At 37.5% G+C, this 27,491-nt stretch overlaps 1 protein-coding gene and 1 long non-coding RNA gene across 3 annotated transcripts in view; both read right to left on the reverse strand.

The window, feature by feature from the left end:
• Positions 1-6,392: 6,392 nt before the first annotated feature.
• Wtap (WT1 associated protein) overlaps positions 6,393-27,491 on the reverse strand; it is a 31,494-nt gene continuing 10,395 nt past the window's right edge. For both annotated transcript variants that reach the window (XM_078018799.1, XM_078018798.1), the window contains exons 3-8: positions 25,376-25,431; positions 22,320-22,378; positions 20,926-21,053; positions 15,863-16,041; positions 9,528-9,682; positions 6,393-7,663 (exon numbers count right to left, since the gene is read on the reverse strand). In XM_078018799.1, the coding sequence (XP_077874925.1) occupies positions 7,080-7,663; positions 9,528-9,682; positions 15,863-16,041; positions 20,926-21,053; positions 22,320-22,378; positions 25,376-25,431 (1,161 nt within the window). In that variant the 3' untranslated portion in view covers positions 6,393-7,079. The remainder of the gene's footprint in view (positions 7,664-9,527; positions 9,683-15,862; positions 16,042-20,925; positions 21,054-22,319; positions 22,379-25,375; positions 25,432-27,491) is intronic.
• Positions 9,897-14,469, reverse strand: LOC144365968 (uncharacterized). The gene is made up of 2 exons (XR_013424708.1): positions 14,223-14,469; positions 9,897-10,083 (listed from the first exon to the last, which is right to left on the reverse strand). It is a non-coding gene; the product is annotated as an uncharacterized LOC144365968 (long non-coding RNA).

Here is a 27,491-nt window from a genome sequence, read left to right on the forward strand (position 1 = left end):
CGAGCGGGCGGTGCGGTAGGTGCCGCGCTTTCAGGAGATGGGCACCGAGACCAGGCGAGGCGTTGGGGGACCGGGACCAGGGCGCGGGGTCCGGGTCTGCTGATGCGCACGGACACACCTTGATTCTTTATGTGGACCTCCGAGGGTTTTTCAGAACTAGAGAATGGAGTTAACAAAAGAGTATCTGTCGTCATCCCAAGACTCAATCCCAAATCCTGCCACCCGTAGGACTGGGGACAACTCCTGGGTATCCTTTTGCCCCCAGTGTCTTCCACAGTTCCTCCACATTTTGCCTGGTCGCCAGTAACCCTTCGTTCTTTCTGGGCGCTACATGGGTTCTTTGGCGCGACCTGGAGGACTCACCTTGCCTTTGGTGGGCTGGCACTACCGGCCTCTTCTAGAAGGTAAGGAACTGGACTGTCCTCCTGTCTGACAATCAGAATTTCCTTTGATGGATAGTTGACAGTTTGGATGATGAAAGGCAAAGGGTGTGAGTATTAAGCGGGGTCACTTCTGTTTCTAACTCTTTCTATACCCTTTTGGGCCCAAATCAGAATCTCCTAGCTTTTTTTTTTTTTTAAGATATTGATGAACCTTTATTTGTATGAGGTGCTGAGGATCGAACCCAGTGCTTCATGCATGCTAGACAAGTGCTCTACCATCGAGCACAACCCCACAACCCCAGCCCCAGAACCTCAGTGCCCTAGTGCCAGCTTTAGCTCTTTCCTCTTGGAAATACCTCTGCAGGCCAGCTGTGGGGCTTCCACTGTTCTGAAAGAATACCCATGCTGTTTGCTTGCCCAGCTTGCTGGCTTGCCTGCAGAGAACTCCCATGTTCTCAGCAAGGCAGAATCTACTATGCTAGGAAGGAAAGGGCTTCTAGGCAAGCACTGCAGTTGGTTGAGAACACTATATAATGGAACAAGAGAACGTGTCACAAGATTGTGGAGGGAAAAGCTGTTGGCAAGTCTGGAGAAAGAATCCTCCTGAACTTCAAAGTACACTGAAAAAAAATCATTAGGTACTGGGAACCTACTTTAAGATTTGCAGAGATGTAATGGGTCAAATAACCCAGAGCAGATAATTGCAGTGTAGGCCCCAGAGATAGGTCTCTGAGAGGGAAAAAAATGAATAGTGGTGTTTCCTTTGAAAGAAATCCTTAGGGTCTGGGGTAGTGATGGGAACAGCAGTGCACTGCAATTCTCTGCTTTCTGATAATCCAGACGCTGTTCCCTATCCCCAAGCATATGAGAGTCCAAGGAATTCAAAGAACTTTCCCCTGGTTTCAGGTTTATTCTAGCATATTTTCCTCTTAACTCTGGCCAGTCTTCACTCTCCTTTGTGGTTTTGCTCTGCTGCCCCTTAACATAATTCCCAAGGTTCCTACTTTGCATTCGTTCCCTTGTCCCTTACTAACAGGCAATTGCATGGCTTCAGTTACCACCTGATGTTGACAGCTGTGAAGTCCTATCCAACCTCCTTGTCTCTTGAGCTGACTGGTCTTCTCTATTTAAGTTTCCTATAAGCACATCAAATTTAACACAATTAAGCCAAAATCATATCTAACTCTTCCCACCTTTGTTTCTTCTCTATTTAAAATCTCACTGAGGGCTGGGGATGTGGCTCAAGCGGTAGCGCGCTCGCCTGGCATGCGTGCGGCCCGGGTTTGATCCTTAGCACCACATACCAACAAAGGTGTTGTGTCCGCCGAGAACTAAAAAATTAATATTAAAAATTCTCTCTCTCTCTCTCTCTATCTCTCTCCTCTCTCACTCTCTCTTAAAAAAAAAAAAAAGGCAGCTCCATGTGGTTTCCCACAGTGGCTGTGCTAATATAAAATCTCACTGAGCAGTCTAACAACTATCTTCTGTTACGAAACCAGAAATCTACACCCTTTGAACTTCACTTACTTCAGGAAAGCTTCCTATTTCCTGTGTTTGGTGACCTCCCACTCCCACCCCCTAGTGTCTTATACCTCACCTTACCTTTCATTTACCATATAATTCCTAATTTCATTTGTCTCCTCTACTAGACTATAAGATCTGCATCATGACCTTGTTATGTAGCTCCTAGCACATAACAAGGCATTAAATATGAATATATTCTTCTGGAGACAAGAATATATTCACTTGTCTCCTGCCTGGAGGCTCTATCTAGAACCAGCATAGGAGGAAGTCTTGAGAAGGTAACTTTTTGTTGAGTGGCATGCAGCAGCTGTCTTCCAGGAAATCCTCAATATTGACTAAAAAGTATGTATGGGCCAGATGGGGGCTAAGAATATTGAGGAGGAAAGAAGAGAAAAAAAGTCTTAAGTTAGATCTAGAATCATGTTACCTGGGCTGCTTAGCAGAGGAAGTGGGTGGGTAACCACCATAATTTCCAAGTGCTTATAAGTAGCCACCATTTTACTGGTATTACAGAGCTAGTTTGTCCTGTAGAGGCTTTGAAACCATTCTTGGTTGTTTCATAAACAGTTGCAAGGATCCAAGTCAGGTTTTAGGTACAAAGCAGAATTCACCAACTTACCAATTAGCAAATTGGTATTCATGTGAGGAGTGGTGAATCCCCAGTGGATTTGCGTAGGATGGAGGTTGGCAGTGTGCTCTGTACCACTAAGGGTAGCTCCACACTGCCTCATCACAACTGCCCCATAATAGGTCCAGATCAGAGATAATTACTTTATTCAAGGCTATAAAGTATTCATTATAGCCATGGAGACAGATGGATGCCCAAGACAGCATCATCATAGAAGAGTAGTGAATAATGATGGAGTACAGGGAATAAAGAGCTATTCGTGTGAGAAATGGGGAACATCTGAGAGACAAAACTGTCAGGATAACTTTCCATAATTCTGTAAAGGTATCTCAGAAGTGGTCAGCCACATAACAGCTGAGAAACCAAGCTCATCCATAGAGCTCTAAGTAACAAGTACTAACAAAACAGATGTTCTTGAAATCTTCCCTGTAGTAGCATAGAGGCATTCACTACTTTATGTGAATGTCAATTGGTCCATCCTTCAAGGCAAGACTTGTTTTTTTGGTTTTTTGTTTTTTTTCTTTTACTGGGAAATGAACTCGAGGGCACTTTACCACTAAGCTATATTCCCAGCCCTTTTTGAGACAGTCTCACTAAATTGCTGAGGCCTTGCTAAGGCCAAGGCTGGCTTTGAACTTGTACTCCTCCTGCCTCAGTCTGAGTGGCTGGGGTTACATACAGGTGTGCACCACTGCACCTGGCTTGTGAAATGTTTTTATTCCTCTTATTGGTATTTCCTTCACAGGCGAAATTTGACATTTTTGTCAGTGCTGTGGATAACACCAGCCTAGAGCCTGCCAGGCCAGCACTCTACCATTGAGCTTTGCTCCTAACCACCAAATTACTTCTAAGAGACAGTACTTAACTAAATCCATTAAATTAATCTATGTCTTTAGCTATATACTTAAGATCTGCATAATTGTAGTTTTTTGGTTATTCCATTGCCATTTCACGTGATTGTGCCCAACTTTTTAAGTATTTGGCACAGCTGTCATTAAGACTGCTTGAGTTGGCATCTCTGGTTCAGGTACAATTCTTTTTACTGAAAAATGAAGGAAGACTAACAGTGTCTCAATTCTTGGAATCATAGTTCAGCTACCAGCTTTGAGGGGGATATTACTGAGGGAGCTCTAATGGCAACACTCTAAAGGGGCAGCTCTAACAGTAACCTGTTGAAAAATTAAAGGATTCTTTAAGTAAAGCTATTATTATCTCTTCTTTTTAAAATCAACTGCTCAAATAAATTTTTTAAAATAATTTTTAATTTTTATTGGACACAATACCTTTTTTTATTTATGTGATACTGAAGATCAAACCCAGGGACCCACATATGCTAGGTGAGCGCTCTACCACTGAGCTACAACCCCAACCCTGCAAATAAAAATTTCTATTGGGAGTAGTTTAACAAAGGGAGATGGACTTAAAGGACTGGAACTTCACTTTGATACAGTAGTGGCTGACATTTACTGAGCAGTCACTATGTACTTGGCACTTGCTGTGGACCAAATGTTGGTGCCCCCCCATTCATGTGTTGCATCCCAATGTGAAAGCTTTAGGTGAGTAATTAAGAAGAATGGAGCCCTATGGATAGGATATGAGAAATAGGGCATCATCCTGGAGGATCTAGCAAGAAGGTGGCCCTCTGCAAGCCAGGAAGAGGGCCCTCACTGGGAACCAAATCAACCAGCATGTCAAATCAAACTGATCTCAGGTTTCCTAGCCTTCAGAACTGTGAAAAATAAAAATGTTTGTTGAAGCCACCCAGTCTATAGTATTTTTGTTAAAGCAGCCCAAGCTAAGACAACATTGTCAAAAAGCATTTAGGCATGTATTAACTCACTTAATGGTATTATATGGGGGAAAAAAGTGAACCAGAGAGTTTACATAGTTTTTCCCCACTCATGTAATAAGTGGTAATGACAAGATTCAAGCCCACTAATTCCAGAAGCTGCTTTTTCAACCTGAATATTGTGATATCACCTGTTTTCTTACCAGCAGTCATACCAGCAAACATCATCCAGTTCCAAAAATAAGGATTATTGACTATGTACAACCCTAAGTTCTTTATGTTATTCATCAAGGCAGATTCAACAGAAACATGAAAACTGGTAATGTCACATTAAGAAGTCTACACAAGTTTAGTCATAAAATTGCACTACTCCTTGAAAAACTAATTTCCTATTGCACACCAATGATAACACGACAGGTGAGTTCCATTCCATAGATATCCTCCCTGCCCCTAGTACTGGGGATCGAACACAGAGGTACTTTACTATGTTGCATGTCTAGCCCTTTAAAAAAAAAAAATTTGTTTAATCTTGAGACAGGTTTTCACTAAGTTGCCTTGAGCTTGTGATCATCCTGTCTTACCCTCCTCAGTTGCTGGGATAATGGGCATGTACCACCACATCCTGCTCAGGGAATATTAATTTAGCATGTATCAAAATGTTTAATATAAAAATTCAAATTGTATATTATTTTTCATTCACTTTAGAAGACTGAACAAAAGGTTAATCAAAAGACAGTGCAAAAGCTGGGGTTGTAGCTCAGTGGTAGAGCACTTGCCTCTCAGGTGTGAGGCACCAGGTTCCATCCTCAGCACCACATAAAAATTAAAAATAGATATTGAGATATTGTGTTCAACTATAACTAAAATATAATATATATATATTTTTTTTATGTGCAGGCCAGGCAGTGGTACATGCCTACAATCCCAGCAACTAGGGAGGCTGAGGCGGAAGCCAGCCTGGGCAATCTGTATCAAAAAGCAGGGATGGGGCTGGGGATTCAGCACAGTAGACTAGACATCTTGCCTAGCAAGCACAATACCCAATAATGAAGGAAAAAAGGTTTTTCATTTTTTACAGTTCTGGGGATTGAGCCCAGGGCCTTGTGTATGCTATGCAAGTACTGTACCACTGAGCCACATCCACAGCCCAATACATTATTATTATTTTTAATAATTATTTTTAGTTGTAGTTGGACACAATACCTTTATTTTATTTATTTTTATGTAATGTTGAGAAATGAACCCAGGGCCTCGCACGTGCCAGACGAGCGCTCTACCATGAGCCACAACTACAGCCCCCCCAGTAATTATTTTTAATACACCACTTAAGACCACAGATATGTCAGCTAGATAAGCAAAATATAGTCATCATTTCCAAATTAAGTTGAACTTCTGTTACAATTATTGTTGTAACTCCACTTCTGAGGTTCACTGGTTACAAGTTATGTCTAAAAACTGTTTTGCTTTTAGCAGAAATGACATGTTTTGTATCAACCGTATATAAATATGTTACAGAATTCTAAAGACCTGATGTCTTAGTCCTTGATAATTACGTTGAGGGGGAAAAAATGGAACCAGCTTTAGCAATCTTAGCATTTTCTCCTACATCTCAATACCCCCATAGACTTAGTGATATAATATATACAGATATGTTAGTGAAACTCAATAATACTGGCCTATGTTTCAAAACAAACATCACTGACTACAAGGATACACTATTTAACTAAAATCAGGTCACAGAAATAAGCTGCTTTTCAGTTAAAACCAAAAAAATCGCTGGGTGACTATTTTCTTTAGACTTTTCTGTATTTTCAAATATTTTTAAGTTATTATTTTTATGTCAGGAAAAAAACATTAAAGTACAGTCCTAAACTCCAACTTCATTTTGCAAAAAAAGCACAGATTAATAATCATGTGCACAATCAAAACTGATGAATGGACAGACATAAATTTCAGCTTTGTAGCATGTTAAAGGATAATGATTAGAAATTCAGCAAGTCAATGACAATGTGACAAAAGCTAAACAACCAAAACAACTAAACAAAAAATTTTTACCAATGATAAAGAGTTACAATAAAAATCTTTATTTAGGTTTGGTCAGTACAGGTAAGATATACTGGAGTCACAGAGCAATATGCATTAACAGGATACAACAGTTCATAAAAATTGAGTTAACTATGCACACAAATATCTTAAACATTCAGTCACCTAAAGAGAAAATGCACAGATGTATGGTGGAAAAAATTGTATCTAACACTGAAACTACTATAGGATTCCATCAACAAGTCCAACTTTTAGTGATAAAAATCTACGGTACTGGGCAAACTTGGCAGTCATAAACCCACATCTACTCTAACAAGTCTGAATGGTGCGGAAGTATATAACAGCATGAGGAAGAATGCCCTTACACAGCACGGGTTCTAGAGACACAGATTTATACAGACATCATTGTGTTATACTTTTAAGGAAAGATTTCCATTTACAACTTCACATTAACTCATATAAAAATAACTTGACCCTACACAAAATGTCCTTTTAGCAACATTCAAAGTAATTAACTGTTACAATTTCCAAAGTGGCAGAGGTATTGAAGCCAGGGAAAAAAAGAAAAAAGAAAGGGTAAAAAGAAAAGAATCAAACAAAACAAAAACACACCCATAAAAAGGCAAGTTGTGACAAAAAGTATGCATCAATTTTCTGGACAGTATCCTCTCCCAAATTAAATGACACTGTATAAAAATTTGCTGGAAAAATATTACAAAACTGAACCCTGTACATTTACACTTGAGTCCAAGCCATTCTGAACGTGGCGGGAACCCACAGTTCGGTTACCTTTCCCACTCACTGCTTTCTCCTCTTGAGGGTCATGATTGGAGTCTGTGTCATTTGAATGATGTGTAAGAGAATTTTCACTGCCCGTGGGAGAGTCTACACTTTCATACCCCGCACTGAGTTGGTTTACGTAACTACTACCTCCTCTGCCAGTTCTCTCCTCTGAGCTGTTGGAGGCCTTATTACCATTCCCTGGAGAAGAAGGAAAGTCATCCTCTGTTGTGTTCCCCTCCCTGTGAAATCCAGACCCAGACGTCCTCTGACGGGAGGAGCTGCCATTGCTTGGTCCATTTGCCAGACGACTGCAGTCTTTACTTGTGGCCTCTGCCTGTTCTACAGGTTCAGAAGATGTAGTCCTGCTGGTACTTGGGGCTGAGGCTTGAGACTGCTGCTGTTGGTACTGAGCCAACTGCTGGCGCGTCTCCTTCAGTTGTTGCTGAAGAACTAGAATGGTACTCTGCATACCTTCTACTTCTTCGTCAAGTTGTATGATGAAATCATTTAGTTCTGTGCAAAGGAGAGTCAAACCTACTTTAATATCTCTTAAAATATTTTAAAATATTTCTCAATAAAGTCATAAAGCCAAGCAGTCAATAAATACTAAGTAAGTAAAGAAATACAACTTTTCTTTCTTTTTTGAGATACTGAGGAGCACTTAACCACTGAGCTACATCCCCAGCCCTTTTTATTTTTTACTTTGAGACCAGGTCTTGCTAAGTTGCCCAGACTGAATTTGAACTTCGATTTTCCTGCCTCAGCCTCCTGAGTGGCTGAGATTACAGGTGTGTGCCACCAAAACCAGCTAAGAAACAATGATGCTAATACCACAACACATTTTAAATTTTTACTTGAAATTTTAAAATAGCCATTCAGAAATGAGTGTGGGGGGGCTGGGGATGTGGCTCAAGCGGTAGCGCGCTCGCCTGCCATGCGTGCGGCCCGGGTTCGATCCTCAGCACCACATACCAACAAAGACGTTGTGTCCGCCGAGAACTAAAAAATAAATATTAAAAATTCTCTCTCTCTCTCTCCTCTCTCACTCTCTCTTTAAAAAAAAAAAAGAAATGAGTGTGGGGGCAAATTGGATACTTCAAGTAATATACTAAAGAACCGAGCTGAAAATGATTCAAGCCATCCTGCTACCCATAGCTGGTTACAGCCTGAAAAATATGACCCACATTTACCTGTGGGTTTCCCACAGCCAATCCCCTTACTCCTCACCCTCTTAGTCAGTGTCTTAACTCCACAGTAGGTCCAGTCCTCAGGACAGTATGGTTCTTTAATTCTCTTAAGAGGTCTGTGCTGTTACCAAAGACTGCTTCACATATAAGAACAAAATCACATAAAATACTACTAGGAGACTAGTTAAGATATGTCTGAGCTGGGCCCCATGGCACCTGTAATCCCAGCGGCCCAGGGGGCTGAGACAGGAGGATCACGAGTTCAAAACCAGCCTCAACAAAGGTGAGGTGCTTAGCAGCTCAATGAGATCCTGTCTACAAATACAAAATAAAGCTGGGATGGGGCCCAGTGGCCAAGTGCCCCAAGTTCAATTCCCTTTACCCATACCCCACCCCCAAATACACGTCTGTTAAGGTTTTAAAAGACTTTGGGAAAACAAAGTCCCTAATATATAAAAATCTCCTAGTTAACATGTTTACAAGTAGTACAAGTTAACCCCAGTCCTTTTTTAATTCTGAAACAGGGTCTCACTAAGTTGCCCAGACAGGTCTCAAACATATGATCCTCTTGTCCCAGCCTCTGGAGCACTGGGATTACAGGTGTTCGCCACTGTGCCCAACTAAAAGGTAGTTTTAAAGGTAGTACTTGGCCACTGATTCTCTTTGCAATTAACCATCAGATATGGTATCCCTCAGTTTGAATGTTCAGTTTGGCTATGTGCCTCACTATCAGTCCTCTTCACAAACAGGAGAAAGAGCACTGGATGCACCTCTACTTGCCCCAAAGAGGACAGTGGCTAACAATTAAACTTGGGTTGTCTTAGCAAATTTAAATATTAAATCTCTTATTCACTAGGACCCTGATAGATAAAATTATATTCTTTTCAGACTACTGGAAATTGCTAAACATTTCTAAGATTCACTCTTACCGAGAATTGGTTAAAGATACACCTTTTAACCACCAAACAAAAAAAAAATTTCTTATGCAATTTGTGGAGTAAGCAATTAGGAGAGGAGGGAAAAACCCTAAAATTAAATAGCTGTTTTTTGACTTAACTAAAAATGTTTCATTCATAATTTTATATAACCAGACAGAGAACAGCATGCACAGAATCTAACCTATGTGATCATGCCTGGCAGTGTTTTAAAGCCAGTGCAAAGTTAAGCAAACTTTTCAAAAAACCCCTTACCATCCTGACTGCTTTTAAGTTCCTCACTATATTTCTTCTGTAAAGCCAACTCTGCTTCAAGCTGTGCAATACGACCCTGGGACAGTTGCCTTCCAAGCTCCTGGTTCTCCTGGATAAGCATTCGACACTTCGCCATTAACTTTTTGCCTGTTTGGCTGCAAAGGAAAGAGCCAACCATCACAAAATGAAGATAAAAATCTCTATAACCTTCTTTGCATTACTACAGCAGTAGATATAACACATACAGAACATAACTACTTCACAATAAATGCCACCCTATAATTACCATCTTCTTTTCTGGAACATGTCCATCTTCTGTATGTCAGTATTTTGCCTATACACCAGCAAAAATAACCCCTATACAGAGAGTACCCAAAAAGCCTTTTTTTATTGTTGTTTCTTTTACATCAATAATCTATTCAACTCAAAATATCATTTAAAATAGAAACAGGGCTGGGGATGTGGCTCAAGCTGTAGCGCACTCGCCTGGCATGCGTGCGGCCCGGGTTCGATCCTCAGCACCACATACCAACAAGAATGTTGTGTCCGCCAAGAACTAGAAAATAAATATTGAAAATTCTCTCTCTCTCTCTCTCTCTCTCTCTCTCTCTCTCTCTCTCTCTCCTCTCTAAAAAAAAAAAATGTTCAGTATTACGTGTATTAAATGTATTTTAAAAAAAAATAAAATAAAATAAAATAAAATAGAAACAGTCCAGTTAAGTAATACACATCTTGCATATACCATATTAACTACACTCAGGTACTTAGCTTTATCAAACAAAAGTTCTTGAAAAGGTACATGCAGTATCAGTCATAAATATACTTTCTTTAAAATACCTATAAATGAATCAAAATATATTTATCCTTGCTAGAAAAACATATAAATTCCTCGTACTAAGTAGATTCTCTGGCACATGAATATTTCATACTTCTCAAGAATATATCTATTCTGTTAAGTGAAGCATTTTCAGTATTACTATTTTAAGCCTTAAAACTCTTCTGAGCTGGGGTAGCCCAGTGGTAGAACACTTGCCCAGCATGTACAAGGCCCCGGGCCTGATCCCTAGCAGTGGGAATGGAGGGTGGGGGCTCTTTTCTACTCACTCATCAATGCCTCATTTAACTTTTTCTTTCCCCAGCCTAGGGACTGAACCCAGGGACACTCTATCACCTCCAGCCCTTTATTTTTTGAGACAGGGTCTTGCTAATAAATTGCCCAAGCTGACCCTGAATTTGTTATCCTCCTGCCTCAGCCTCCCAGGTAGCTGGGATTACAGGCATGTGCCACAGCCGCCCAGTCTCGTTTAACTTTTTATATGAAATATATATATATATATATATATATATCATATAGATATTTTTTTTAAGTCACCAAACCGGGGCATAAGTTTTAAAATTTAATACTAATATGCAGCTTAGCTTTTACTGATGTGGAAAAAGATCAACTATGAATCACAACGATCAGGGATTACTTAAGACAAATAATGCAAACATAAAAATGTCTACCAAATTAGGAGTGCCTTACTTTCAATAGCTCCATTTCCAAATGCTAGGGCCATATACTGTAGTTCCTATAAGCACATGCACAGTAATGGCAGAAGTAAAATCAGAAGCCCTGATAACAGCTTTACTTCAGCCTCAGCAATACTGACAGAAATTAGTGGTACTTTTAAAGGTATTAATTTAAGTATATAACTGTGATAATAACTTTGGGTTGTGGATAGGGACAGTATGACATTCTTTTCACTGAATTAAGCTCAAAATGACTTTATTGGTTAAAAATATTTTAATTCTAGTTTTTCCTTGTTCTAGTAGTAATGCACTTTCCTGATACATTACTTCTGAGTGCATCTGATTCTATCAAGACTTAGAACTTTAAAAATGGGAGCACTTGATAGATAATTCTTATTCTTTCAAGTAGTATGGCAAAGTTCTTTTCACTATCACAGCTTATGTTCTAACCCAACAAAAAGCCTGTAAGTTTCCTTACAAAAATCTGTGGAACAGTAAAACCCAGTTTAACACTACTCAATGAGTACGAGGTTAAACTCACGAGTTAGCACATGACAAGGGTTTTATTCTTTTACAGTTCAATTATTTTAGCTGGTGTTCTTCTTCATTGCTACTGTAGCTTCAGATTTATCCCATTTTTCATAAGCATCCTCGGACTTACCCTCCACTGAACAAGCACTTAGAAACAAAACAGTGAGGAAATAAGATATTCAGACAACAACAACAAAAAAGATATAATGAACACCGCTGTCAAAGGCAGTGGAATTCTTTTCACTTGGCTACCAATGTTGCAACAACTTTATTTCTTGCAAGGCATACAGCAATTAAACTGAAAATTCTTTTCTATGAATTTAATAAAGATTAGGAAAAGAAAGCTGTAAAATACATTAATGACCTGACTTAACCCCATATAAAAACATCGAAAATTCTATTGCAAGCTGGGCTGGTGGTACACGCCTATAATCCCAGCGGCTCAGGAGGCTGAGACAGGAGGATCTCAAGTTCAAAACCAGCCTCAGCAAAAGCAAGGCACTTAGCAACTCAATGAGATCCTGTCTCTAAATAAACACAAAAAAGGGCTGGGAATGTGGCTCAGTGTTCAAGTGCCCCTGATTTCAATCCCTGGCATCCCCCCCAATCACCTCCCAAAAAAATTCTATTGCAAAAAAAAAATTTTAAAAACTCATCTTTTTATAAATAGTTGATCTAAGATAACACTATCACTTCTAAAATTAGTGATAACTCAAACACAAAAACACTTTTCAAAAAAATTATGTAATTTTATCTCATTTTTATTAATTATCTCATGTAAAATTTATGTGATGTATAACACACACACACACACACAAAAAAAAAAAAGGCTTGGGGTTATAATCAGAGGTGGAACCTATGTTTAGCATGTGAGGCCCTACATTCAAGCTTCAGCACCTGCCCCCAGCAAACAGGGAGTGGGGTGTAGCTCAGTGATAGAGCACTTGCCTAGCATGTGCAAGGCTTTGGGTTTGATCCCCAACACAACTAAATAAGTAAATAAAATGTTTAGGAAACAAAACATACAAAATAGTTAAAAGTCAGAACTGGAGGGGCAGGTCTATAACCCCAGCAACTGGGGAGGATGAGACAGAAGGATTGCTACATATTGGGCTGGGTTGCAGCTCAGCTGTAGAGCGCTCCGCCTAGCACATGCAAGCCCCTGGGTTTGATCCTCAGCACCGCATAAGAATAAAAACAAAGGTATTATGTTCAAGTACAACTAAAAAATAAATATTTAAAAAAAGGAGGATCGAACATGAGGCTAGCCTGGGCAATTTAGCAAGGCCCTGTTTCAAAACAAAAATTAAAAAGGCCTGGGTTTAATCCCAGTACCAAATAAATAAATAAAAAGTATTTGAAAGATGAATAAAAAGTCAGGATCATTCCTCTCATTCAAATATTTCTTTCTTTTTCTTTTTTTTCATTCATTCAAATGTTTCTGAAATAATTTTTAAATTATACACACACACACATCATTTCTAAAACCAAACAACTCACAAAACAAATACAATGGGAAATATTTGAAGAGAAGGATTTTTAAAAAGGAATGAAGAAATGAACATTGTATTTCGAGGTGAAGGGAGGCCCGGCAGGCTATTTTGCAGAAATGAGCACACAATTACCTATGTGATTAAATGCAAACTGAAAACTGCCAAATACTAAAACATACCTCTTTAAATGTGCTGAAACACAGGCTAAAATGTATGCATTATACACATGAATGAAATATTTTGACTAAAGTGGACAATTTAACTCAGGAATCTTTCTCCCATAAAATTAAAGCAGAAAAATACTAAAGTGGAAAAAAAAATACCACACATACACAAAACCCCATTCTACTTGAATTATTACACAAATTCTACTTGAATTATTACAAATTAATTATAATCGATGGAGCATTATTTGTTCCAAATTAATAATGTATTTTTAGTACCCAAAAAACTTTGGATTTATAGCCTAATTTTACAGAACAAAATTTCATTAAAATAAATTATGATTCACTAAATGGAAATACTACGTAACCATTAAAATATAGTAACCTATATGTACTAAAAAATGCCCAAGAGAAAAAAGAAAGGTGGTGGGGACCTACAAATCATTTGTATGTAATGGTATAATCACATCTGTTTAAATCAATACACATAAAATGATTGTGTATGCATACAAATTATCTTGATGATACCCAAGAAATTCAACAATGGTTACTACTCCTGGAAAGCAGAGTGGAAGAATGAGGTCACATCCAGGAGTGACACTCACTTTTCATTTCTACCTTTTTCCAAGTGTTTCAATTTTACATACAAGCATCTATTATCTTGTTAATTTAAGAGAAAAGTTTTACAATAACATTTATAATAGCCCACAGACCTCAAAGTGACTGTACCTAAGTGGCAAAGAAAGATGCTAGCTAAATTTGAGTACATGATAATTGATACATTTTATGAACTACCTTTTGACCTACTATAAATACAGTTAGGCCATAAATCTTAAAAAGCACAAAATAAATACAAAAGACTTAATGTGGGCACAATAAGATAATTTAAAACACAATTTTTAGAAGCAGATTTCTTGCTGCAAAGTCACATAAACCACCTCAACCCACCCTCTGCCCCATAAATTCCCTAAAGCACAAACATACAAGATACTTACAATTGATTTGAATGATTAAGAAAGAACTTAAGTCACCCTTGTTAAAACTGCACTTAAACGATGGGACAAGCTGGAACATTTATCTTCTACTCATCTCAGACTCCATTATCACCAAGCGAAAATTCAAATTGGTGACTTATACAATGTTCTGATGAAAAAAAAATTCATCTCCAGGATTGGATGGAAGCATGAAGAAAATAATGCCTCATTTATCTAAATGATCATATGAATTTTCTAGAAATGGTCACTATACCTTTTTTTTGGTTCGCAAAATGTCTCACTTAGGCCAGCCCATAGTTCCAACATATTATGTCCCCAATCTTCTGGCAGGCACCCTGTGAGATTGTCCCACATTAATTTCTACTACAATACCCTAGGACAAGTGTCAAAAAGTAATAAGTATCAAGTCTCCTTATGATACTAGCTGGAACAAAGTAGGTCTTTTAAAAATGAGATAGCTTTTTCCTTCACTTTGAGAGCACAGCAACCATTTTTCCAAAATGAATCTGCTCTCCACAGCCCCCCAAAATTAAAATGTTAAGAGTACAACAAAATCATAGTATTCCTTGAACTTTGGGGGGAAAAAAGCGACTATTCCAAGGCACACTTAATTTAATATCAAGAGTGTAATACAAAAGGCCCCAATACAACGAAGGAACACATTCCCCCATTAACACCAGTGACAATGCTCTTTTAACATGTGCCTGTTGAATGGGATGAGGATTCATAAAGTTCACTACTGAGAAAAAAATAATGCAGTGAGTCTCATCATCACAGCCAATGTCCTTATACAATCTAGTTGTGAAATGAACGTTCATAATGCTTCACACAGTTTAAACCTGAAGTTCAATACCACACCTTCATGTCTGCACAGTCCTCAGTTGTCTGCAGTTTTAAAAACCATTCAAAGAACCATTGATGAAAACCACATTGATTTAAGGCTCCATTATGTAAGAAAGAGCCCTAAGCTAGATGGTTAAATATATGCTCTACTTGTACTGACAGCTATTATTTGATTTTCTCATGACTATTAAAAGTTGGTTCTCAGCAGAAAAACCTTTAAAGGCAATATCACCTCATTTGAGTTTTGACCCAGAAGTTCAACAACAATCATGAAGTCCACAGTCTTATTGGCAAAACTGATACACAGTGTCTCTATTATGCTCAAGGCTAAGAGCGATGCATATTCCGTTTTTACATTTTACTGGAATTTTACATGTTCAATTCATGATTTTTAAATCTCTAGGTTTTCAATCCTCCAAACTGTCTGAAGACACAGTGTGCCACAGACTTAAGACTTCTGTTTCTCCCTCTATTTTCTTCAAACAGAAACATTTCTCAAGTGTCTACATGTTCTAGAAGGGGAATTTTTCGGAGGTGGCCTCTTCTTCGGAATAGTCCGACGACATCAGGCCTCAGAAGCAAAGGGAAGGGGAAGAAAAAAAAGCTGAAACACAAGGTTCATCTGGTAAGTTTTACATTAATCATTACAAGCTGCACGGTATAAGAATGTGGTTTTTTTTTTTTTGGCTCAAAAAGTCTGAGTCTTGGTGTGGAAACGAGTACTTGGCTGTCCCACCACAGCTTTCTCGCAGTGGGACTGTCAGGGAAGTCTTGACTGGGGAGTATGATTTGTTTACCTATCAGGCGTAAACTTCCAGGCACTCAGTTCATTTTGGGCTTGTTCCAGTTTGTCTTTAGTCTGTTCCAGTTCGCCTTTCATTTTTAGGAAAAACAAGTTGATCGCTGGGTCTACCATTGTTGATCTCAGTTGAGCAACACTCGGCTGCTGGACTTGCTTGAGGTACTGAATTTGAGTCTGTACAAAGCAAAAGAAACAATTATTGCCAAATCAAAGAAAACATATGTAAAATGATGGGGGAAATGCCCTTGCATTAACTTGATTTACCAGCTCCATTTATTAAATCCCTATCCCCTTTGATCTTAAAATTTTTCCCCTAAAGGGCTAAGGGAATAGACAGGTGACAGAGCACATGAGGTGACAGAGTGCATGAATGCAAAGCCCTGGCTTCTCTCCCTGCACACACACAAATCCACTAGAAAAAGCACTGATTAAATTAAGAACAACTATAATTGAAAGTTGTTATTCATGCAAGAATTGTGACCATCTGATTGCATCTCCATGTATGTGGGACACTGAAACAAAAAAGGCCTCATCATTGCAAATATAAAACTACCACACACATACACACACAAAAAAGGCTATATTTACTAAAGAATACTGACACACACTAAAAAAAAAAAAAAAAAAAAGGCAAAGTTTAAAATATTAATTATAAAAGACTGAGTAGAGCCAGGTGGGGTGGCACATGCCTGTAATCCCAGCAACTGGGCTGAGGCAGGAGGATAGCAGGCTCAAGGCCAGCCTTGCTAACTTTAGCAAGACCTTTTATCAAAAACAAAAAGGGATGGGGAATGTAGCTCAGTGGTACAGCATGCCCTGGGTTCAATCTCCAGTACCACAAAAGAAAGAAAAAAGTCAGTGGAGTCCTTGATTAGTTGTTGTGATTTTTGCCTATGAAATTATTCTACATTAAAAAAGATCATAAATTCTCCTAAAAATATACCAAACACAAGACTATAACTTAAAAACATTTGCATTTCTAAATTTAAAAATATACAGTACATATAGTTATATAAGTTTGCATTATACCTTTCTAAAAGCAAAATTCTAAAGCACCTTAAGTCAAAATCAAGTACATATCCTTTTCATTTTCCTTCTGAGTAGATTTAAATCACAGAATTATAAAGCTGATAGTTAACTGACCTAGTCCAACTGCTTATTTTTGAGAAAGAAAGAAACCACTGTTCAAGGATACAGGTAGGTCACGGCCAGAACTGTGACTAGAATTCTAGTTCTGGGGCCTCCTGGCACTCAGCATAGAGCTGCTCCCACCATTCAAGAACCCCTCTACTTACACATGAAAACTTCAATTGCAACTTGAGTTGATTACGTACTAGCACACTAAAAACACATTTCCAAAATGTGAAATACCGTTACTAGTATTAAATTCATCACTTTCTTCATATCCAAAGTAGAACTGATTCAAGATTCTGCTCCACATTAAGGCTGTTTTTAAACAGGATGAAGGCTAAAATTTCCTACCAAAGCTTTAGTACAAGGCATAAACATACTAAATGGATTAGGAATATATTTAATTACTATTTTATCATACAAAAGAAACAATGTTTAACTTAATGCAGATTTTTTAAAAGTAAATCAGTTTAAACAAAAAAGTACAACTTCTTATTCAATATAAAATCAACTACTAAGATAATTTAACACAGGAAGAATAAGGTATATCTTATAGTATAAAATCACATGCTGATATCACAGAGTAAAATGTGATTTAAGCCAGGCATGGTTGGTGGTAGACGCCTGCAGTCCCAGCTACTTGGGAGGCTGAAGCAGAACTCCTGAGCCCAGAAGTTCAATCAGTCTAGCAAGGCAAGAGTAAGACCCAATCTCAAAAAAAAAAAAAAAAAAAGAAAGAAAGAAAGAAAAAGAAAAAAAGAAAACCCACAATAACAGAACAGAACAAAACAAAAACTGAAAACCCCACTCCAAAACAGTTTCTACGTTGTTTCTATATATAGGTTTGCAAAGTTCCAAACAATTAATACTTTTTGGTCATGAAGAGAGGCAAACATAACTTATGCTGGGGAAGAGAGATCACTGAGTGAAGTACTTTCAAAGTCAGTTTTACTCCTATGTTATTTTGACTTGACTGGCAAAAGACTAAAAAAAAAAAAAAAAAAAAAAAAAAAAGAATACCAGAAAGGGGTAGGGCACTTGCAACATGTAGGTGGCCTGGGCTCAATCTCTGACACCAACAAAATTTTAAAAATAAAAACTAAAAAAATTCCTATTTTACTGAAACTTACTTTTTGCCTTTCACACTATTAATCAATTTCTTTACCACTGTAGGGATGGGATGGGATGGGATTGCATTTCCTCAGTTTTCCTAACACTATATTTTGCTCTTTATTTCCTAACACAATATTTTGCATCTTTAAATTTCATGTTTTTTTTAATAGGTTCTGTCCTAGTAGCATCATTTCTTACAATTACACAAAAGACAAACCTGAGATCCAGCTGTGATTCCTCCCATAAACGTCCTTGTTGTTTCCCCAACAACATCCAGCTGAACAAGCTGTGCTGATTGTGCCTCAAAAACATCTATCCTGTCCTCCCACTCCCTATCACAAGCGGCTTTATTATCTCATTTGGACGCCTCCCTCTTCTTTGGACTACTTAAGAACTACCAACTGGTTTTCTTGTTGTAAGGCCATTCTCAAATCTATTTTAAATATGTGAGCCAGAATGATCAACTTAAAATACCAATCTGATCAACCACATAAATTTCCTGCTTCAAACTTCTTCAGTGGCTCCCTCTTACCGAGAATAATATGCAGAATCCCAGATCCTCATCCTTTCTTTTCACCCTCAGCTGAAACCCCAACTTTCCTTGGGGCTTTACTCCTGCTCTCTGTATATAATAACTGAAGGAACCGGCTGTACTATGCAAGGCAGAGCTATGAAAAAGTTAGGTTCTACTTGAAATAATCTTAAAATCTAGACTGAAAAAGTAAAGGGGTGCTGGGGCTGTAGCTCAATGGCACAGCACTTGCCTAGCATGTGTGAGGCACTGAGTTCAATCCTCAGCACCACATAAAAATGAACAGGTGAAATAAAGGCATTCTGTTCATCTATGACTAAAAAAAAAAAAAAAAAAAACTACCCAAAAATAAACAAAAACAACTACAAGGGTCATGGCATATTGTCCACCAGGATTCAACCAAGCATGATAATGATCATAATCGCCACTATATGTGAATGTGTGTAGAAAAGCTGGAGACTCAGACATGAGTCAATAATACTTAATGTCTAGGCAACTAGTAAGAAGCACCCGAACTATGATGTAAAGAGTAGAAATCAGGAGGAGAGAAAGAACTTAAAAGACACTGAAATGACATAAGACATTATACCATCCATTTATTCTCTCCCAGGTAGTAGCACTCTGAAGGGTATTTGTTAAGACATTCGTTACTTCTCAGGGAGGAAAAAAAGTAGCAGTGGTAGGACAGAAACTAAACTGAGAGGATGAAAAGTGGTGAAAAGCAGAGGGGGGGAGATCACAAAGGCTACTCTTTGTTCTTTCCTTTTTTAATACTTTTTATGAACCCAATACCTTTATTTATTTTTATGTGGTGCTGCGCATCAAACCCAGTGCCTCACATATGCTAGCAAGTGCTCTACCACTGAGCCACAACCCCAGCCCCTACTCTTTTCCTCAGTGAAGAAAGAAGCGAAAAAAGTAGCCAGGCATGGTGGTGTTTGCATATAATCCCAGCAATGTAGGAGGCTGAGGCAGGAGGATCAAAAATTTGAGGCCAGACTGAGCAACTTGGTAAATCTCTGACTCAAAAAATAAAAAGGAAGTGCAGGGGGAAGGGGATGTGGCTCAAGGGTAAAGCACTTGCCTAGGATGTATGAGGCCATAGGTTCAATCCCTAGCATCACCAACCCGCCCTCTTTCCCCTAAAAAAACAGTCAAAGAGTTGGGGACATGTAGCTCAGTGGTAGAGAGCCCTGGATTTAATCCCCAGTACTACAGAAAAAGAGAGAGAGAAAATGAATATGTGTGCAGATCTTATGCTATGAAATGAAGGAAAAAAGAATAAGGCTTTTGAAGAAATGCAGATGCATTTCTGAGCAATAAATGAAAGAATCATTACTGGGCCCTAATGTACATTCTATAAGAAAGCAAAAATAGGAATGTATTTTATACTATATATACATACATGCACATACACACACTATATACTTTTAGTATATCCATGTGACCAAAATAATGCCTTATACATTAGAAGATTTTAAGAGACTGATCAAATAAGAGTTGAAGAAGCATTTGTGATTTTGAAACTAGAAACAAGCCAAGTGCAATAGCTCATGCCTATAATCCCGCTGGCTCACAATGATAGTGTTGCCTCTGATCTTTAAATAAAATTTGTCTTTCTTATATATTCACACTCTTAAAAAAAGAAATGGCTAGGACTGTCAAAGATAATCTCACACTGAATCTAAATTATCAAAGACAGACAATCAAACATAACACTAGATTTCAGATCTATGTAGACATGTCAAACAGCACAAATTTATGCTCTAACAATTAAAAAGGAGACACAGAAGTTGCTGATGGCTAGAATAAATAGTTCTTTGCAAAGGGTCAAGAGTAGAAGATAAAGGAATCAGATGCCTTGCCTAGACAGTAGAAATTAGGCAATAAACAAAAAGAGGTTTTTTTTTTTTTAAATTAATTACACCCTCAGATATCAAGCTGAGAATATATCTGTAAGTCATATATACTAATTCTCATAAAACATGAAAATTTCAGAGAATGCCTTCTTGGCCACAGATGAAAATTTAAAATCTAATGATGAGACACTCTTTATGAGCACTTGCCTAGCACATTTGAGGCACTAGCTTTAATCCTCAGCACCACATAAAAATACATAAAATAAAGGTATTGTGTCCATTTACAACTAAAAAATTTTAAAAATAAATAAATAAATAATAGGCATTCATATTTACCATTGTAAGTATTTAAAATTAACACATAATAATCTGAATTAAAATCCAATTCCTCAACTAAAGGCTTACACAATGTGAAATACTTACAGTACACTCCTGCATCTCTTGTTCCTTCGTTGCTAGTCGCATTACAAGGATGTTTTCCCTGCGTGCAGACTCCTGCTGCTGTTGCTTCAGTTTCTCTTCAGACTCCCTTAAACCAGTTACGTCATTTGCTGATTAAAAGAAAAAAATTACAAAACATTCTGAATATAATTTCAAGAATAAACCAAAAGAAAGTTTCAATGATCTCTGACAAGATTAATAAAATACAGGGTCAATCAAGTATAGTTTTCCTCCTATTTTTAAAACAAGGATATTTGTTCTTGCTTATGAGAACTCTTTTTAGGAAGTAATGATATTATGTTCCACAACTATCTACTACACTGAGTTATGAGTTTATAGTCCCAGTGACTTAGGGAGCTGAGGCAGAATTATGGCAAGTTCAAGGCCAGCCTCAGCAACTAAGTGAGAACCTGTCAGACCACAATGAAACCAAAACAGAAAACAGCATTATTTGAATTTGTTTATTGTATATAATATCCACAAAAATGCCAACTGGTATTTTCTAACCAATTCAATATAAAAAATTGCCAATAACTGCATGGACAAATAATACTTTAAATTTTCATGCCAGGTGTAGTAGCACACGCCTGTAATCCCAGCAGCTACAGAGTTCAAAGCCAGCTCCTCAGCAATTTAGCGAAGCCTAAGCAATTCAGCAAGACCTTGTATCAAAGTATAAAAAAAAGGTGGGGATGTGGCTCAGTGGTTAAGTGCCCCTGGGCTCAATCCCTGGTACCAAAACAAAATAATTCATTATATTCCTAACTTCTATGAATAATACAGTTACATAAATTATTAAAACATCAGGATATTAAGCTTTCTAGTCTTGGAAAACTACATTGGTTTTTACACTCACAAATGTTACTCAGTGAAAAGTGAGACTAAAATGATTGAAAATTATTAAATTTGTTGGTATTACTTTTAGCAGACCTTGAAAGGAATCTATAAATATCTAGCTATATCCTAACATTACAATTTAAGTTCTCATAATGGTTGCTTCAACACAGCTCCCTCTAGACTAATAATTCATGGTTCAATTCAAACTCCTATGTAGAAGGAGGTACATATCAAGTAAAGTTTCAAGTAGGTGTTGAGTTAACATAATATATACTCTCTCAGAAACCAGCACTTAATTTTACTAAAAACAGTAATGCCATTATATGATTACTACACGTCTGTCGGCCGCAAAGACTGGAAATTCCACAAGAGATCATTACATTTCCCAGCATTCAACAGAGTGCCTGGACAATTCTCACAATAAAATGCTTGAGTAGAAATTACATTTGCTTTAGTAAAATGAATTATCCTTTGTAATAACAAATCTAAAATGAGGTGACTATTCACATAATCTTTAGATAGCTAAAATTCAAACTTACAGTTAAGATCTGTGTACTTGCCCTCCAAAGCTTGAACGTAAGCTTCATACTGTTTCCATCTAGTAGAAAATTAAATCCACATATTAGTTATTATTTTGAAATTGGTTTTATTAAATATTCTAGAAAATTATATCCATAATACTGAGAATTCTGCTGGATGATTTTTAATTGTGAAATATACAATTCTAGATATTTACAGAAGACAGGTAAAAGGAAACAAAGAAAAGTGTTCTCTGCTGGAAACTCCCTAAATATACTCTTCTGGGAGAGATCACATCCCGGATTCATTTGGTATCACTGATACATAGGACGATGCATAAATTACAGAAGGTCTATGAAAAACGCCATACTACTTTCCATTTAAAACAAAAGGCATGTAAAATGTTCTTTTGTGAAAATACCATGTCACTGTCTCAAAGTATTAATTTTTTCCTACTTTTTAAACTGACATAATAATTGGACAGACATTCACAGGGTACACTGCAATAATTTTATACATGTGTACAACATGTAATGATTAAATCAGGGCAATCAGCATTTCCATCTCTCTAAACATTTACCATGCTTCTGTACCAAGAACCTTCAAACATCTACCTTCTAGTTCTTCTAATTCTTTGTCAAGTAATACAAATGCCATATGTTATCAGGGTGAGGCAGCCTTTCTTTCTTGTTGTAACTCCTTTGTCCTCAATATATATATAGATCAGTAGCAGCTCTTAGTCACTACTGGAGAAAAACAATAAAGATCTTTCTCAAACTTTTTCTTTCTTTTTGCAGTACTACTTGGGAGGCTGAAGCAGGAGAATCACCAGTTTAAGACTAGATTGGGCAACCAGCAAGACCCTGCCTTAAAATAAAATTTTAAAAGGACTGGGAATGTAGCTGAGTGGTAGAATACTTGCCTATTATGTGTTAGGCCCTGAGATCGATCCCCAGTATCAAAGGGGGTGGCGGGGATACATGAGACTATTTCAGAGGAACTAAAAAGTATAAATGTTCAAGCAAACCATACATATTAAAATGGAAATCACAGACTACTGTATGTCACCACATACCATTGCTACCTCATTAATGTATAATTGTGAATTTTTTATTCATCCTAATCTTCCACCAAAAACAGTTTAGTTATAATTGCTGGGATTACAGGCATGCACTACCACACCTGGCCAAAATTTTATTTTAACTTCAAAACATCTTACTTCAGCTTCTCATTATAGGTGTGTGCCACCACACCCAGCAAGATTATCATGTTTTTTCCTCCTATAATTAAATCAAGAAAAAGACTACATGCCAGATACAGTACTATACACCTATTAATCCTAGCTACTCAGAAAGGCTGAGGCAGGAGGATCATTGGAGCCTAAAAGTTCAAAGCAAACCTGGACAAGAGTAAATAGAATATCCCAGGTCATCCCAGCTACACCGGAGGACTACAAATTCAAGGCCAGCCTGGAGAACCAATCTCCAAATAAAAAAGATGGGGGCGGTGATGAGGGTATAGCTCAGTGATAGAGCACTTGCCTACTATATGTGCAAGGCCCCAGGCTTGATTTTCAGCACTAAAACAAACAAACAAAAAACAGCCAGGTGTAATGGTACATGCCTGCAATCCTAGCGGCTTGGGAGGCCAACACAGGAGGATCACGAGTTCAAAACTAGCCTCAGAAATTTGGCGAGGTGCTAAGCAACTCAGAGAGACCCTGTCTCTAAATAAAATACAAAATAGGGCTGGGGATGTGGCTCAGTGGTTGAGTGCCCCCCGCCCCAGTTCAATCCTTAGTACCAAAAATAAATAAATAAATAAGTGGATTGCAGACTAGGGAAATTACCTAAGAAGGGATAAACAAGGAAGTCCTATGTCAGAAATACAAAAGAGAACATATGATATATCATATCCCAAGCAGGTGTCTTTCTCAGCAAAAGAGGACAAGAGTGATAAATGTATCCAATGGAAAACTGTCTTATAACTGAGACAACATAGCAAAAGATAAAAGTTTAAAGTCCATAATAGAATAGTTTAATACAAATGAAAGTAGGAAATTATCAGACTCTTGGAAAGAATCTTTCAAAAGGTAGACGGATGAAGCTCATCATCCGGCTCCTTAACATATAAAACATCTTTCTCTTCCCTGCTTTCAAGCTGTTAAACTTGCTTCCTTAAAATAAAAAATCCTTGAAATTTCTAGGGAAAGCAGAGTTCAATGACTTTCCAGTGGTTGCCCTGAAAAATACTAGCTTTTTAAGTATTTAATTTAATAACTACGGTTAATAATTTTACATAAAGAATATACTTATGTTATAAAACATAAAATATCCTATTCTTTGATTCCTTATATTTAAATACTATAATATGGGACTTGATAATCTCCTTTGGTAAAACTTTTATAAGGTGGGCTAGGGATATAGCTCAGTTGGTAGATTGCTTGCGAAGCATGCACAAGGCCCTGGGTTCAATCTCCAGTACCAAAAAAAAAAAAAAAAAACAGAAATTCAGAACTGGAAGTGAGCTTCAAAACAATTTAATCCAACTCCTTTGGACATTAAGATAAATGAATTGGTCAAGGTCAACCCTAGAAGGAAGAGTAACTTCCCAACATTAGTAAATCATGCATTCCTTCCACAACTGAATGTCATTATTTAGAACAACTTTTTCAATATACAGTAAGAAGAATATATCAAAATAAGCTTTTAATTTGTTATACTGAAAATTAGAGCCAGGTCTTTCCTTACAGCAAGTTATACACATTAAGTACAAATGCCTCCCAAGTAACAAACTCTGAACATTTTACCTCTACCAAAATAAAAGAAAGAAATCAAAATCTATGTTATCTATGTTTGTCTATAAGTTACCCAAGCTAATGTTGTAAATAAAGTGTTGTATTTCTCAGTCCTTATGTAATGAAGAAACACACCAAAGTAAATATGTTCAAAAAGACATCAAATGACTTAAGGACATGTTAACTTTAAAAACAAAATAATATTTGCCATAAGGATAAGCATAACAGTATAGAATAAAAATACAACATTCTAAAGAAAGGATTTAAAAAACACTTTACCTTAGAATTAACTCGTCTCTTGCCATAACTTTGAAGTCTGTTTCACTCAGTCGAACCTATAAAGAGAATTAAAAAATGAACTGAGTGCTGCTCTTCCTGAAAATACACAGTTATTCCCAAAAGGAGCTCTATAATGAGACCTATAAAACATCAAGACTTATAATGCTAAATAGTTATTATCATATTTTCAAAAGTACAGTAGTTTTAAAAAGGCAAACCATCTGGTATCTTTTTTTAGGGGGTGGGGTTACTGGGGATTGAACCCAATAGTGCTTTACTACCAAGCCTCATCCCCAGCCCTTTATATTTGAGACAGGGTCTTGCTAAAGTACATAGGGACTTGTTAAGTTACTGAGGGTGGCCTTGAACTTGCAATCTTACTGCTTCAGATACTCAAGGATTAAAGATTGGGCCACTGCCAGAGGGGTGGAAGGGGAAGGGAGGGGGTAGTGGGTTAGCAATGATGGTGGAATGTGATAGTCATCATTATCAAAGTACACATATGAAAACACGAATTGGTGTGAACATACTTTATAAAAACCAGAGATATGAAAAATTGTGCTGTATAGATGTAATATGAATTGTAATGCATTCCGCTGTCATTTATTTTTTAAAAAATATATTGGGGCCACTAGGCCCAGCACTATTTGGTATCTTAATATTCATCATCATTACAGAAATGCAAATTAAAATTCCAATGAGGAATCACTACACATTGATTAAAATGGCTTTTAAAAAAAGTGGTAACAAGGGGCTGGGGATGTGGCTCAAGCGGTAGCGCGCTCATCTGGCATGCGTGCGGCCTGGGTTCGATCCTCAGCACCACATACAAACAAAGATGTTGTGTCCGCCGAAAACTAAAAAATAAATAAAAAGTGGTAACAATTACTGGTGAAGATTTGGAGAAATTGAGCTTTCATTCATTGCTGGTGAGAAGAAAAAATGGGCCACGTACAGTGGGGTACACCCGTAATCACAGCAGCTGGGAGGGCTGAGGCAAGAGGACAGCAAGTTCAAAGTCAGCCACAGAAACTTAGCAAGGCCCTATCTCAAAATAAAAAATAAAAAATGGGTTGGGGATGTGGTTCAGTGGTTGAAGTGCCCATGGGTTTAATCCCTAGTGCAAAAAAAAAAAAAAAAAAGCAAGCAAAATGGTAATGCCCACCATGAAAAATAGCTGGTTCTGTTTGTTTCTTTATTCATGTGGTACTAGAATCAAAATCAGGGCCTCACATTTGATAGGTAAATACTCTTTTTAATTTTCATTTTGAGATATGATCCTTCTAAATTGCCCAGGATGGCCTTGAACTTGGGATTCTCTTATATTAGCCTCCTGAGTAGCTGGTATTACAGGCATGCATAACCACACAGTTCTTTTTAAAACTAAAAACACAAAAACAAAAACAAAGACAACAAAAACTAAACACAATGTGCCATGTAATACAGCAGTTGCATTCTTAAGCATGTATCCCAAAGAAATTAAAACAAATATTCATGGCAGCTTTAAAATAGCCCCAAAATGGGCTGGGGCTGGGGCTGGAGCTCAGTGGCAGAGCACTTGCCTGACATGAGTGACGCACTGGGTTCAATCCTCAGCACCACATAAAAATAAAAAATAAAATGAAAGCATTCTGTCCATCTACAACTATCAAAAAAGAAAAAAATAAATAAAGCCCCAAACTGGAAATTATCCAAGTGTTTTTTAAAAGGTAGATGTTTGTTAAACTATTGATACATCCACTCTATGTAATACCATTTAGGAATAAACAAATAAACCACTGATAAATAAAACAACTTGAATAAATCCTAAGAAAATCCAGTGAAAAAATAATCTCAAATTATATACTGCATGATTTCCTTTATGTAACATAGGAAGGGAAAGCAAATTAGGAGTTGGGGGTGGTGGTGTTAGAGCTGGAGGGAAGGGGTGCATATGGCTACAAAGGAGTAACATTATGTATCCCAAAGAAATTAAAACAAACATCCAGTGCTCCTCATGCTAAGACAGGAGGAGTTCGAAGCCAGCCTCAACAACAGCAAGGTGCTAAGTAGCTCTGTGAGAACCTGTCTCTAAATAAAATACAAAAAAGGGCTGGGGATATGGCTGAGTGGTTGA

This window comes from Ictidomys tridecemlineatus, chromosome 8, assembly GCF_052094955.1.
Source record: "Ictidomys tridecemlineatus isolate mIctTri1 chromosome 8, mIctTri1.hap1, whole genome shotgun sequence".
Taxonomy (NCBI): domain Eukaryota; kingdom Metazoa; phylum Chordata; class Mammalia; order Rodentia; family Sciuridae; genus Ictidomys; species Ictidomys tridecemlineatus.